Raw genomic sequence first — 14,913 nt, forward strand, 5'->3', positions numbered from 1 at the left:
ATTATATACTATTTTGATAAAAAACATTGAAGAAACCAAATTATATAATAGGTTTCATGTGATATAAGATAAATATAATGCGCGCTAGAGACAAATACTGTTAAATAAAATTAGTATAATAAAATAAGTATATTCTTTATTCTCTATAATATATACACTAACCATAATATTAAACCCTATATACTCAATATTTTTTAGGATATGAACAATATGATATAAGATGTATAAAATATTAGGATTTAGGCCCTTTAGGGTATTTTTAATTATTTTTTATATAGAAATATATTAAGATTTTGGGTTTACAAAACAACTAAACTAAATCCCAAAAGAGCCAAATGAAACCCCAAATCCTTCTTTTTCTTTCCAATTATCCAAAGGCCCCAAACTCCAATCAACTTTAAAGCATTTTTTTTTCTTCTCTTTTCTTCCTTTTTTTTTTTTTATATATTTTTTTTAATTCCTTCGTTTTTTTTTTTTTCTTTCCTTGCTTTTCCTTTTAAGATCCAAAACTTAATCTTCTTAACACTACTACAATAATATAAATACACAACACTACCTACACAACGGTTTTGTTAAAACTGTTGTGTCATTTTAAAGGATAACGGTTTTTAAAAAACTGTTGTATATATGCATGAAATCTAATGGTTTTCGGAACGATAAATTTTTTAGTTTTCCTTACACAATTGTTATAATATGTGACCGTTGTGTAAGTGGAATAAAATGAAAAAACCGGTCTACAGTAACTTCGTTAAAAAAATTTACTGTTCACTGATATGTTGGTTCCTTCCATATTTTCACTTTCCCCCGTCTGTCACTTTCAATCTCTCCATCTATTCCCTCACTTTTTCTCACCTTTCACTCCTGACCTCCAAAATCAAAAGAGATCTGAGAGAGAAGCCACCCTCTGCGCACCGACCTGACCTCCATGCGCACTTGTCTGACCCTCCATGCGACCTCACAAGCCCACTCCTCTCGATCTGCTCTCTCTCTCTCTCTCAAACTCTCTCAGTCCAGAAAGTTAGAAACCCATATCTGAGAACTACTACAAATCAGTGAATAACGAAATCTCAGGGCTTCTTGCTCAAGTTCGGGCAACGGATGTGCTTTTCCCTTTGCCGATTTCAAAAACTCAGGTGGGTGTCTCCTCTAGTTTCAAAAGTTATCAGTTGGGGAAAATTGAAGAATTGATTTTTTCTATTCGACGAACTGAACTTTTCGTCTTCTTTTTCTTAGTTCAACCTTCTATTAGTATTTTTTAACATCGTCGCTCACCACTAGGTAGGAATCTCATATGCTCTAGTTTTTTTTATGTGATTTTTGGGTCTTTAGGTTATAATTTCAAAAATGTCTCTGTTTGATTTGATTTAGGGTTTGGATGACTGATTTTGTTTACTTTATGTTTCCATTTTGAATGGGCTTCGGGATTCTCAAGCAAAATCATGAAACTGGGATGATTTCTTTGTTGTTTTCTTTTATTCTTTATGCATCTTCTTGTAATGAAGATAATGACCAAACAAATGCCAAACTTTCTAAAAAGAATGGATCATTGTTGGGCTAAGATTGACTAGCTGCTACTTGGATGACAGTTTTTTAATCCCTTAAATATTATTATACATTTCTCAAGTTAATCACTTATTTGGTGTAGCGGAAACTTTATGAAGCCTTTTTAAAGAGTGAGCTGGTCCTTTCGGCTTTTGATGGCTCATCATTGGCTACACTTACGGTACTGTTTGTTCTTGGTTCTTTTTATTCTATTTACTTCTAAAGTAGCTGGTTCTCTTTTTTTTCTCAATTTTCCCCAAGTACAGTTCTAATGAAAACAATGGTATCTTGTTTTTAAATCCTTTGTTGTTGCTCTGCCTTTAATTTACTGAAAAGATGAAAAGTTTTTGTCTTTCTTGGTTATAATACTGATCATATTATTTTTTTTTTTTTCTTTTTAAGATGTTTGAGTTTGTATAACTATGTAATAGTGAAGTCAGTATACTTAATCACATTAAATAATTGTATAAAGATCCAACAAAGTTAGAGTGCATGAATTTCTTTTCCTTTAGCAGTTTCAGATTTGTTTTTTTTTTCTTGGGAGAGAGGGGGGGAGGTTGATGCATGGCATTCCTGATATGTTGGAATGAAAGTCGATTGGGGTAATTATACAATAACATATAAAGTTATGGTGTAAACATTTGACAAGGTATGATTTGAAGGTCATGGAACTTGTTGATCTTGCAAAACTAGTTATCTTTGTATACAAAAAATTCATATTGTGATGAATGTTAGTTCTTTTTGAAACCTGACATCCCTGAAAGATTTTCCATTATTAGATTTTGGATCAGAAGTCGAGGAGAAACATTGTCTTGCACTCTCCATGATTTTAAAATATTATGATATTTAGCCATTCTATAAGAGAATTGAAATATAAGTTTAGGTTGTCAATTTTTGTTTGAACAGGATGGTGATGAATAACATTTTTATACAATGCAGATCCTGAAGAAAATAATGAACATTTTCTACATGTTATTTTATTTTGGTGAGATGTGGAGTGATGCTCTTATGAACATCAAATTTTCTTTGTTAATTTTGTTATGTATTATTATCTTTCAGCAGTTACTAAAGGAGAAAAGCAATGAAAAATCAAAAAAATCTTTGAAAATTGACTGATTTTGGAAACAAGCTGATCATGATAGGCAATTTATATATCATTAATATGAGCTTTTTATCATAGTAGTAAAAGAAATCTGTATTAAACCAAAATATATTTCTAATACTATTTGCAACAGGGGCTAAGGTATTGACAATTTGTTGTTTCTCATAGTGAGGTGAAGATTTAAGGGCTTGAGACACTCGACTACTTAGACATCCTTTGTCAAAGAGAACATTTTACAGAATAAAGGAGATGCCATAACTTTTGAATATGAGGTAATGTTGTTTAGTTTTCTTATATGAAATGGGTGGTTTTTAGTTATATAACAGGAAGACCCCAGTGGTGGGCACAATTGAGGTAATTAGTACTATTTCATTAACTGGGTGGGTCTGTGGAAAAGAAATTATAATCTTCAATGTGTGTGCTTAGAGCTTTGTCTCAAAAAGAATGGCTCTAGTGCATTTTAGTGTAGCTGTGCTTTGAGTTATTATATTTTGTGTTAAACTGCTGGTTGGTAAGTAGTGGAGGATATGTATGCATGCTTTTCCCTATTGGGTATATAACACTGTGCATATGTTGCTCAACCTCAATATATGTAATTGGGAACTTTTTTTTGAAAGACATGTTTCTGGACCTTGTGTGGCCTTCTAGTGTGGTTTAGATTTACTGTAGGTCAGTAGGTGTAACTTTGTAGGCTAAAGTTTATTGTCAATATCTTGATAATATCTACATTTGAGTTTTTCGTATAGATTAATTTGTTATATAAATTCACATCCAAATAAAGAACCTATTATAATTTTTTAATGGCAGTTCCAAAAAAACGCACCTTTATTTCAAAAAAACGGATTCGTACAAATATTTGGAAAAGGAAGGAATATTGGGCAACGTTGAAAGCTTTTTCGTTAGTGAAATCTCTTTCTACCGGGAGTTCAAAAAAATTTTTTTTGTGTGACAATCAAATCTACTTCCCATGTATATTTGAAATGATAATTATGTAATTTGCAACATATAGGTCAGTGATATTTCACTGGTGGACTACGTTGGAGTGGAATCAGCCAAGCATGCAAATTGTGTACCTCACAAGGTATTGATGCTAATGTTGGATGTCTTTTGGTTAAAGTTATTGTTGAACCTCAAGTGGCCTTTGATACAAATTTCTCCTGATTAGATTTTGATCTGTATGACCTTTTTTTTTTTTCTTTCCCTTTTCCAGTTTAAGTTTCATCAAACATTTTATTTATTGTATATGTTTTTTAGTGACAATCAGTGGTCCACGTGAAGATGCAACTCGTATTGGATCTGCTGGAGTTATTAGGCGTCAGGCTGTGGATATCTCACCTTTGAGACGTGTTAATCAATTTATCTATCTCCTTACAACTGGTGCTCGTGAATCTGCTATCATAAACATCAAAACTATTGCAGAATGTCTGGCCGATGAACTTATTAATGCTGCAAAAGGTTCCTCTAACATGTACTGATGGCCTAGTTTCTGTATGCTTATTTGCCTAGTGCTTGTTTTTTCTCCCAAAGCTCTCTTATCTAGTTTATTTTCATTTTTATTATGTAGTCTGATTTTATTTCTTTTCCTTGATTCATTTTTTTCTTTTCTTACTATAGGTGCTCTACATGTGTGCAGCTATGCCATCAAGAAGAAGGATGAGATCAAAAGAGTTGCCAAGGCCAACTGTTGAGGGGCTGCATAATACTTTGATGCAACAAGGAGAGTTTTGTCTGCATTTGTTTAGTAAACTGCTGGTTGGTAAGTAGTGGAGATTTCACTTGGTGCTGCTGGGGTACAATTGAAGGATCAGCTCTCTTGTGGAAATAACTATGCTCCCATGGTTTCTACTTTTAGTTGTAATGGTCCTTGTTTAGTTGTTGTTGGTCTACTTTTCAGATTATTGATTGTTCTCCGTGTATTTGCTTGGATAATATTTTCTGAATTTGCTATTTCATTTTTGAAACATAAATAGTCGCTTTCTTGCATGTCTCCTCTGTTTCATTAATGGAAGGCTTGGTGCTGCCGGCTTCATAATCTTTTCATGTTCGTTTCGTTGGCCGTGGGTCTAACTTCACCAAAAAGAGACCAAGTGAAAAATTCTCTGTAATGCCTAGTATTCTATTCAAAATTTCAATACCCATTGTTCTAGTAAACAACGGAGGCCATTAAGATTTTATTTTAAATTTTCTGGTCCATGATTTTGTCCATACTAACCATAGATATTTTGTTTAAGCTTCAACTTTTTGACTGATTGTGAAGCCTTTTTATTTTTATATTTTTGTGGGGTTGCATGCAATTTACTTTCCCCTTTGTGAGCTAGTCACAGTACCTTCTTTGTTGATGAAATAATAACTTACTACTATTTGTAATCCTTGGTAGTCCGTTGGGTTGCATTGAAGATGTGAGAACAACACTCTCAGGTAATTTTATTTTATTGTGAATTGTTTCTTGTAAATTCATTAAGGTTGGATTGGATTTATTCATTTATGTTGTTTTTAGCTTTATATTTCTTTATGCATCTTATGTTCATACTTGTGCCATGTTGAAATGCTGAGAACAAGAAGTCTATGAATTAATTGTCTCTTCCATACATATTCATGATTTTACTATGGTAGTTAATTTATTCTAATTCCCTGAAAACCTTAAAGTTGTGGACCTGTGGTTTGTTATTGCCTATCTTCTTTGAAGTCATTTCTCCATTACTAGCAACATTTGATTCATAAATTTGAAACTTAAGTACTGTCTAATGTATCATTGATTTGCTTCCACTGCAGGTTCTTATAGAGTCCTACTATATGGGCTCTAACAACTCTTGCTTCCTATAGCAGGGTTCAAATCCATTGTCAAATTTCTATGCCTATATATTGCAAAAATTTGAGTTTCTTAATGCATTTCCCTTACATTTTTTTGCAGGTAAAATAACTGATTTCAGTAATGCAGATGTTGCTGTTGACCCCATTCTGTCCAACAAGTGAGACTATTATGTATCCCAATCATTGTGCTTTTACCCTTTCCAATTTAATTTTTTAAAGGCATCCATGTGTCTTATAAACAAAAAATATATGGAGCCAAGTCAAAGCAACCTTTCAAATATTACACAACTGACCAAACATCATTGAACATATATAAATTGAAAATTTATTTTTTGGGAGATATTGAACTTATTGATAGCCAGATTGACATAAAGCTTCAAAGTTCAAGGAAATTCACTTGTTGTTATATGCCAACTCTTGATTTATAATGTTGGGTTGTAGGTAATTAATTACAATTGGCTCTCCTTGTTATTGTTTTTGAATTTCTTGTGTGCATTTGCAAACTTGTTTCATTTGTATTTTTAATGTATCTTATGTGCATACCCTTTTGTTATGTTTGCATCTTTTGCTTGAGTTTAATAGTAATACAAATCTTTTTTTCTTTTTCTTTTTTGTTGAATATTGTTGTTTCTTATCTTGCAGAGTGGAAAGTCTGCAACTATATATCTATGCTTGTGCACAAGAGGAAGGGTTTGTTTACAAGCCTTGTAAAAAGTGCAAGAAGCTAGTATGGGAATAATGCGGATGTAGAAAGGTTCAAAAGTTGGTCTCCAAATTTTTAAGCCATGCCTTTATAGTTTGTGTAACAAGTACTTTTTTTCAATGTATATCAAGCTACTTTACAATTAATTTTTTGGGGTGTTAATTGGCAATGTATGTGTGAATGGGTTTGCTATGACTTTGTAAATTCCAATTCCAATTTAATGAATTCATAGATCTTTTTGAGTTCATATTTGTGGATTTAATTGGATGCAAGCTAAATATTTAGTGAGATTTAATTCCAATTGGATGCAAGCAGAGCTGTTAAATTTTGAATCAAACAAACAACAGTTGTCAATTTAAAAATATTGTGTTAGTCAAACCTAGACAACGATTTTAGTTGAATAACCATTGTGTTGGTCAAACCTAGACAACGGTTTTAGAGGAAAACAAGTTGTGGATAGTGAAATAACACAACGGTTTTAGGTTATAAACGGATGTGTATATGTGATTAAAACAACATTTTTTAGTTAAATCTGTTGTTGGCATATGAATTACACAACGGTTTTAGATTATCAACAGATGTGTATATGCTTTACTAACAACATTTTTTAGCCAAGACTGTTGTTGAGTGCCTCTACTAACAACATTCCTACCAAATTTAACCTGAATTATGTAACGGTTTTTATAAAAAATGATGTTTAAAGATACATCGGACAACGTTTATAGCATATAACTATTGTTAGACATCAGCTACTACAATAGTTTTATATCTATAAACGTTGTGTATTCTATTGCGAGACAACTGTTTGGACGAAAATCAAGGTTTTTGATGGACTTTATACAACAGTTTTAAATTATAACTGTTGTATGTACTAACTCAGACAACAGTTAAAAACCGTTGTCTAAATATACTATAGTCGTCACTCGCCTAGACGACGGAATTTTGGGTAAATAGACAACGGTTTTTCACCGTTGTCTATTTATATTATTGTAGTAGTGTAATCTTGTTGGTTCCAACTTCCAAGAAACAGGATGTTCGTTGGTTAATCAAAAGCCAAATTATTTTGTTATATAAATTTACAATAAGTCAACAATTACTGTGGCAATCTTATCACTTTAGCCTATTGTGAGAGGCTGAGAACTATACCCTATTCATATATAATATAACAATCAAAGTTTTCATTCTCTCCTTCAGTCCTTCCTTTGTTCATCGCCCAGACCTTACTGTAAGGTAAGTTTTTTTTTTTTTTTTTCTTTCCTTCATTTTTCCTCTTTGCTTGTGACTCTCTCTCGTCCTCTTCCTCCACAGTTTTCTCTCTCACACCCATCATCTTCCCACCCAGCACCAGCCCCTCCCCCCCGCCTCTCTCCCCCTCAACCTAGCCCATCCCCGACACACCCCCCCTCATCCAGCCCTTCCCCGCCCCTCTCCCCTAAACCCAGCCCCTCCCTGCGCCTCTCCCCCTAAACCCAGCCCCTCCCCACCCCTCTCCCCCCAAACCCAGCCCCTCCCCGCCCCTCTTCCCCTAAACCCAGTAAATAAAACTCGAAATTTCGCCGAATTCGCCGAAATTTCGTCAAATTCGCTGAAATTTCGTAAAATGTCCGAAATTTCGCCGAAAGAATTACAAAATATAGTGGGATATTGATAAAATCTCGGTGACTCAAAAAAACGAAATTTCATTCCTTGCTTATAGGATAACCTAATCAAAAATTAAACTATGACTACAAGATTAGAAACTTGTTCCAAGAGAAAGGAAATTCTCTACATCAAAGACTCCCAGCAAATTTTTGGTATGTTCTAAAAACTGAAGGAGAGAAATTAAGGAAGCTAGAGAGCTTGGAATCAAGAGAGAGAAGCTCTCAAGATCCAAATGTGAGGTGCGGTTTGGAAGGGAAGGGGAGCTAGGCTGCTATTTATAGGCTTTTGGGTGGGTGTACTTAGCAATTTTAGGTGGATACAAAGAGCAAAAGAGTGGGTGGGTTCAGCAAACAAGAAAGGAGATGGCTTTGTGTGGTTGTGACATGTGTTTAGACGATTTTAGGATCAACATGCATGTGTCCTGCATGCCCTTTCTTGGCACGCACTCCTCCGTTGGATTAAGATAGACGGACATCGCGCACGTCATTGATCCAGTAATTCTTTTCTTTTTCATTTAATTTTTGTGTTTTCTCCAATTTCTTCCAAAATTCACCGGAAAATATCTTGTGGTCTGATGAAAAATTCATTGACACCGATATGTCTGTGATGTTCGATACTATTCTTTAATTTCCAAAATTTCAACCCAACTTCCGTAATTCAAAAAAATTATCTTGGATCTCCGATTGAAGCAAACTCAATTTGAAAACCTAGTCGAATGAATCAAAGAACACTAAAGAGTCTATTTTCTAATTTCAGTAAAACAATTATATATAAAACATTCTAATGACATTAAACAAATTTCAGAAATTAATACGAGCACAAAATAAATTATAGAAAAACTCTAAGGCATCGCATCGATTCATCATGCCATCAACTTGGAATTTTCTTAAGTGGTCCTTCGCATTTGCATGCACATTTATAGCCTCAGCATATATTATTACTCACTATTCTGGGCTACTAGACAAAATAGGCTACTGATTTTTTGGCACATTTGTAGCCTCAGCATACATGTAATTGTAGTTATGTACGTTCAATTAATTGCATGATTTTTTATGAAGAAAAAGGCTACTGAACTTTCGTCTCAGCTATCAAAAGTGGGTGTTCCAAATTTTATTTTTCTGTTTATGTTTAGGGTTTAGGGTTAATATTTCACAAATAATTTGTAATAAAAAGTCATTAGTATAATTATTATGTTAACATAATTTTCAATTGTAATTGATCAATAATATTATAATGGGGTAATTTTTATAGGGTGATCGATGATCAGTGGAACGTTAAAACAAAGAATGTTTGAAAGCAAGTAAACAATCACTTAAAACTCTACCACGTGATGGAATTGACTCAAGAGAGAAAATAAAAAAGTGGACAGAGGAAGAGTCTGGACAAAGTGAGAAGGGGACACCTCATAAATTACCTAATTAATGACTAGGAAACATGCATATGATGATATGAGTATAACCAAGAGCAAGGGTCCATGCAGGACACTGCCAAACTTTGTTGTCAGAGAGAGAGAGAGAGAGTAATTGAGATAAGCAGTGACTGGAAGTGACACAAGCAAGGAGTCACTTTCTTGTATAATATGTTATGAGAATTGAATTTACAAAACATGCATGTAATAGGTTATATGCATGCATCATATATCATTGGTCGAGTCAATTCAACAGTGCACAAATCGATATTTGTTGAATGGTCATCACGAAGCTTTTGTCCAATTATATTTATTGCATATTGTCCACCACATGGGCACATGGCCAAGCCTTCTTGACCTATTGGGAATGAGAGAGGTACATCTGTCTTGCTTTATGCATGCCTTGACAAGCTTTAAAACGGATATAGAAAAGTGATAATTAGCAAGTCGACAAGACCATCAACAATTGGATGCTATTTCCATCTTTCGATCTTTTGGTAGAGAGAAATAATTGGAGATGATTTCTCTAGAAACCTTCAAGCTAGCCTTCAAGTGTTCAGAAATAGAATTCCCATAGGGCTTCAAGTGTTGATGATAGAATATTCCATCCATAGGGAGCTTAGGTAAGGAGTATCAGATTACTAATTAATAGGCCAAAAGATGTTTTTGATTCCGTATTATATATGAGTCGTACTTTAGTTCTGTCATTTTAATTTGAATTTTTTAAGAAATATATTTTTATTAATGTCGTAATCAGATTCAATCCGTCAAAATCATCTACTTCAAAGCCAATCAAGTGATACCACATTGACATTTTCTATCTTGATTTTGACAGATTAAACATGATTACGACATGAATAAAAACACAATCTTATAAACGTATAAATTGAAATGAAGGAATCAAAATGTAACTTACCCCCAAAATAAAAGGACTAAAAATGACTTCACGCCTAATTAATAACTTAAAAGGACAATTATTAGCTTGTCTTATTATATTCCTTTAACAAAAAGCAACATGGAGCAATCCGGGGCATCTATTACAACATTACAGCTATATCATAAATTCTCCATAAAAATATCTTAAATTTTTAAAATTTTAAACTAATAAATCTTCTAAAAATACACACTATAAAAACACCCTAATAAATCTGCTGTCAATGAGATGCATATGCAATTGCTGCCATTGAGATGTAGACGTAGGTGCTGCCATCAAGGCGCAGCAGCTTTTGCAGAGGCAGCTGCTGCCATTGAGATGCAGATGTAGCTGCTGCAGACGCAGCTTTTACGGGAAAAAAAAAAAAAAAACAGGGTTTGAAGCGGGCCTTTTAAAATTTTAACCTGCAACTGAACATTTGGGCTACGTGTTTTTGGAGTTAAGGTTTTTAGTAGTTTTGGCCGGGAAATTAAAACTGTAAAAAAAATTAAATATACAACTCATTTATTACATACATAGGTTTGGTTTATCGCGCATGTTTTTACTTTTTCTTTTTGATCATTTTCACATAAGCATGTCCGGATGTTTATTTAGTGACAATTATTTGTCTACATCGATCAGGTCTAATATAATTATGAGCAAATGACAATAATAGTTCTCCATTTTTACCTTACTATCACTTTGATTCATAAACATTTTTTTTACATTATATAGTACTCGAACTTTCACCCATGTATTATTTAAATTTATTTTGTCAATTTCATCTACGTTTTATGTTAATTTTAGTCACGTATTAAATATGTGAGTCATTTTTAAAAAGTAAAAATAATAACTCATTCTCTATTTTTTTTTCCCTAACATGATATATATGACTAAAATTAACGAAAAAATACATATAAAAATTCGTGTACTATATAATTCAAAAAACAAGTTTATAAAGCAAAATAATACTCGAAGTAAAGTTCAATAACCATTGCTAGGACATCTGCCGTGAATAAATCAATTGACTAACCAAACATATAAAAGAGTACCCAAATTATATATTTCCTTGTCATTGCATCTAACTCCTTAACCCAAACGTTTAGTTCTAATTCAGTAGCTAGGACAACAATTATATGGACAATATTATTTATGCCCTTTGTTTTGCGAGTTTTAGCAAGGAATGAGAGAGATAGGAAAGATGTCATGCATGTGGCCATCACATCATATATCGGACAGTTCTGATTAGAGGTAAGGCTGGTGGAGGCTGTTTAAGAAAAAGTCCATTAGTCTAACTTCTTAGATGAGTGCTTGACAAACTCTCCAAAATAAAGGTACAATTATTAATTAATCTGCTATATATACAAGTATACAACACACATCATAACTTAACCTCACCAAAGAGGCAAAGATACAACAGACAAGACAACCTATTGGACCTATGGCCCACTACTATGTTGGGTCACTCCTTGTCTCTCCAGCTGGTTCATGATTAGGGTGAACTCATCATGTCGATCTTGAAAGAAGTGGTCCAAGTGGATGTATGACAATTTTGTACTTAGTGCACGTATCTTTTTTTCTTTCACTTTTTATTTTTTAGGGTTTTCTTATATTTTTCTCATTTAATTAGACATGTTTTTCAATGATGAAATACAGTCTCTATTTTGTTGGAAGAGATTCTGAATTCAAAAACTCATAAAACGATAATTTATATATATATATATATAAGAATGTTTTTGTGTCGGTCCTCCCTATTCCACAAAAGTGGGTGTCCCTTGGTCTAAACCCAATAGCCAACACAAAATCATTAGCTATTTAATTTATTTTCTCATGTTCAAATGAGTAACTGCGGAATCAGTTCTTCGATCACTCGTTAATAGTTTTGAGCAAATGATTCATCACAAAGGAGAACATTTTCCAACATATATGTGATCCCACCTTGGCACCTTTACTTGGTTTGTGTGAAACGCTCAAGTATTTGTTTGCTTAATTAGTGCTTGCTCTAAGGAAACTTTTTAAAGCCATTTGCTTGAGTAGTGAAGCTGATGGGAGAAAGTTTGTAACCCTATCTACTGTACTTTTTGAAGCTGGATGCATTATTCACTTCTCTTCTCTCTCTATTTTTGGTTAATTTTCCTCCAACCACTTGATTCTCTGACGAACCACATAGCTCTTATGGAAAATATATGTAGTACTGTTACACGTGGATAATTACAAAGCTTCACCCTTTTAGATATATATTTCTTTTTTGGTACACAGATTGGCAAGAAACATTTGAATTCTAGCCATGAATGTGGAAAAATTATTTTGTACAATCATAACACCGCCACATAATGTAACAAATTCACGTATTAAAATATGAGTAGATAATGGAATTACACATCATTTGATTACACTAAATGACAGTGTTACAATTATACAAAATAACTATCGGTGAATGTGGAAGTAAATGCTAACTACCATTAGAGCTACAAGCCCGTGACCAAGAGCCTGGCTAGCCTCATAAACAGGAAACACAAGTATATTGCCAGGAGGCCACTCCCCATATAACGATCCGGCTTCATATTCTTCCTTGGCAAAATCACAAGCGCCCAAAGCAAGCCGCCCATCAGAAACCCTAGTGTCTCATAGAGAGAATGGTCAGTAGGGATGACATATGAGGCTGGATACTCAGACCATGTTGACAAAATCAAAGGCAAGCCCACTCCCACCAATGTGTTGAACATGGGTCCAGCATAGCATCCTGTGAAAGCAATTTGGGCCCCATCTGGTCCACCATTGATCGCCATAGCAACATTAGCTATCAAATCTCCAAGAGAGTTACCCCAAGCAAGAACAGTAAGTCCAAGAATTGAAGGGCTAATCCCCAATATATTCCCATATGAAACCAACAAAGAAACCAATTCCTCAGCAGTAATGTAAGTCCAAGCCACACTCATCAGAAACCCTCCAACAAGCCAAGGGAACAAGCACTTTTTTGGTGGACCACACCTCTTTGTAGTCACATATGCAAGATTACCAAAAATAATCCCAATCAGCCCTGCAGTCAAGTAAGTTACCAATCTACTTCTTAAACCCCCAATTTCCCCTAGTGAGTTACAAAGGACAGCCAGAAGAAGTGGTGCCAAAGTCACAGAAATTACTGCAAATGGCTTAGACCACCCCTCTTCACTCACAACAGGTATAGTCAATCTTCTAGGCAAGGAGAGAGGCAACTCCAACAGATATACCAATTTTCCCAAATAGAAACGAGCATGTGATGGTAATGAATGATCAGGATCAAGCAACCCATGATTCTGATCTTGATCCACAAGACCAAGACCAGCTTTTTCATCATCATCAAGATAGCCCAATAATGGTGTTGTAGTAGTAGTAGCATCTTCTAAATCAACAATTTTCCCAAATGTGTCCCTTTTTCTCTCTTTACTTTTGTACAACTGTGTGGCTGAAACAGTCCCAACATAAACAAAGTAAATAGCAACAAAAGCAATGGCACCCCACAAGTTGATCCTCCCAATAACTATGATCACAAGAAGAGATGAGAGAGAGAACAAGAAGAAGAGGACATCTCTTTTAAAACTGCCCTCATCAACTGAAATCTGTTGAGGGCTAATTACTATGCCAATAACTCCCACCACAATGCTTGACACAAAGAAGGCGCCCCCCAACACACTGTTTAGACCCACGTCGCCGTCTCCTCCGGATGATGTGAACGAAACAACACTGGAAAAGACGTCGGGGGCCCCGTTTCCAAGCGAAAGGAGGGTGACTCCGGCGATGGTGGGAGAGAGCTTTAGGAGTTTGGACAAGCTTTCTAAGGAGGAACAGAAGAAATTGGAGGCTGTGTTTCCCAATAGATAGAACAAAACAAGAAGCCAAAGGAGAATTGAAGCATGACCTAGAAATGGGAACTGCCCAAAATTGCAGTAAAATATTTGGAGATAGTTTATGAACCCATCAGGCCTGCAGCCTTTTTGGGTTTTGACATACAAGCACTTGGATTCCGAATCTGTGTATTTATGGAGGTTGATGCAGCCATCATCAACTTTGTACTTGTCACTGAGAATCAATGAGTTTGAGTTGTAATTAGTGGATTGGAGAGAGGTTGTGATGAGGAAGAGAGATAAGAGGAAGAGAAAGGATATGTTGAGGAATAGAGAGAGTTTGTTGGGTTGAGATATGGAGGTTGAGATTGCCATTCACAAGCTTAAGAGAGCTTGTAGAGGAAGTGTTTTTTGGGAGATGTGTAGATATTGAGAGTGAGTTCTAAATTGCATGTATTGGCTCCTCCATGGTTTTGACGATTTCTGGCGGGGAATCTATTATCTTCTGAAGGTAACGTGTGGTGCTAGGTGTCTACTCAATGAAGGAAAATTTGAAATCATGCAGACAGACACAGACTGATTGTGAACAAGTTGTTTTCTTTTTCCCCTTGATTGTAATAATTCTATGCACAAACTCTAGCTTCTCCTAACCTTTGGTTAATTATGAACTGATGTAACACCCAGGGACGCAGCCAGAAATTTCTTTGGTTGGGAACGTCTTCGAACAATTAAGTATTCACAGGTGATATTGTCTTTTTATAGATTGGATAAATCTTACCTCAACCGACCTATAACTTTAACTTCAAAAAAAAAAAAAAAAAATCATAAAATTCTCTTAGCATATACTAAGTTTAGATAAGAACTAACAAATACAGTATAAAACTTTAATAGAATGTGAAAGTGAAATTATCACATGAATTTAGATTTACTGTAAAGAAGAAATGTGTCAAATTAAAAAGCCAAAAAGAG

General features: G+C 34.5%; 2 protein-coding genes across 4 annotated transcripts; one reads left to right on the plus strand and one right to left on the minus strand.

Moving 5' to 3' along the window:
- The first annotated feature begins 871 nt into the window (after positions 1–871).
- On the plus strand, positions 872–6,403 carry LOC147282865 (uncharacterized). 3 transcript variants are annotated; one of them, XM_086247132.1, is made up of 8 exons: positions 872–1,133; positions 1,646–1,723; positions 2,778–2,916; positions 3,654–3,725; positions 3,909–4,099; positions 4,278–4,400; positions 5,556–5,613; positions 6,098–6,403. In XM_086247132.1, the coding sequence occupies exons 3-8, from the start codon at positions 2,912–2,914 to the stop codon at positions 6,192–6,194; spliced, it is 546 nt and encodes a 181-aa protein (XP_086103258.1). In that variant the 5' UTR covers positions 872–1,133; positions 1,646–1,723; positions 2,778–2,911; the 3' UTR covers positions 6,195–6,403. The 3 variants fall into 3 exon arrangements, with proteins under 3 accessions (XP_086103258.1, XP_086103257.1, XP_086103259.1); XM_086247131.1 differs by having other exon boundaries at positions 2,813–2,916; XM_086247133.1 differs by lacking the exon at positions 1,646–1,723 and having other exon boundaries at positions 2,813–2,916.
- Positions 6,404–12,369: 5,966 nt separating this feature from the next.
- Positions 12,370–14,658, minus strand: CAX7 (calcium exchanger 7). Its single transcript, XM_086247421.1, has one exon. It carries the CDS (start codon positions 14,317–14,319, stop codon positions 12,589–12,591), a length of 1,731 nt encoding a protein of 576 aa, XP_086103547.1. The 5' UTR covers positions 14,320–14,658; the 3' UTR covers positions 12,370–12,588.
- Between the last annotated feature and the right edge of the window lie 255 nt (positions 14,659–14,913).

This window comes from Dryas octopetala, chromosome 6 (genome assembly GCF_963921425.1).
Source record: "Dryas octopetala chromosome 6, drDryOcto1.1, whole genome shotgun sequence".
Taxonomy (NCBI): Eukaryota; Viridiplantae; Streptophyta; class Magnoliopsida; order Rosales; family Rosaceae; genus Dryas; species Dryas octopetala.

Coding starts and splice junctions, on each gene's coding strand:
- LOC147282865 (XM_086247132.1), top strand. Junction 4,100..4,277: donor ACTTATTAATGCTGCAAAAG/GTTCCTCTAACA, acceptor ACATGTGTGCAG/CTATGCCATCAAGAAGAAGG. Junction 4,401..5,555: donor GTTTAGTAAACTGCTGGTTG/GTAAGTAGTGGA, acceptor ATTTTTTTGCAG/GTAAAATAACTGATTTCAGT.
- CAX7 (XM_086247421.1), bottom strand. CDS start 14,319: ATGGCAATCTCAACCTCCATATCTCAACCCAACAAACTCTCTCTATTC.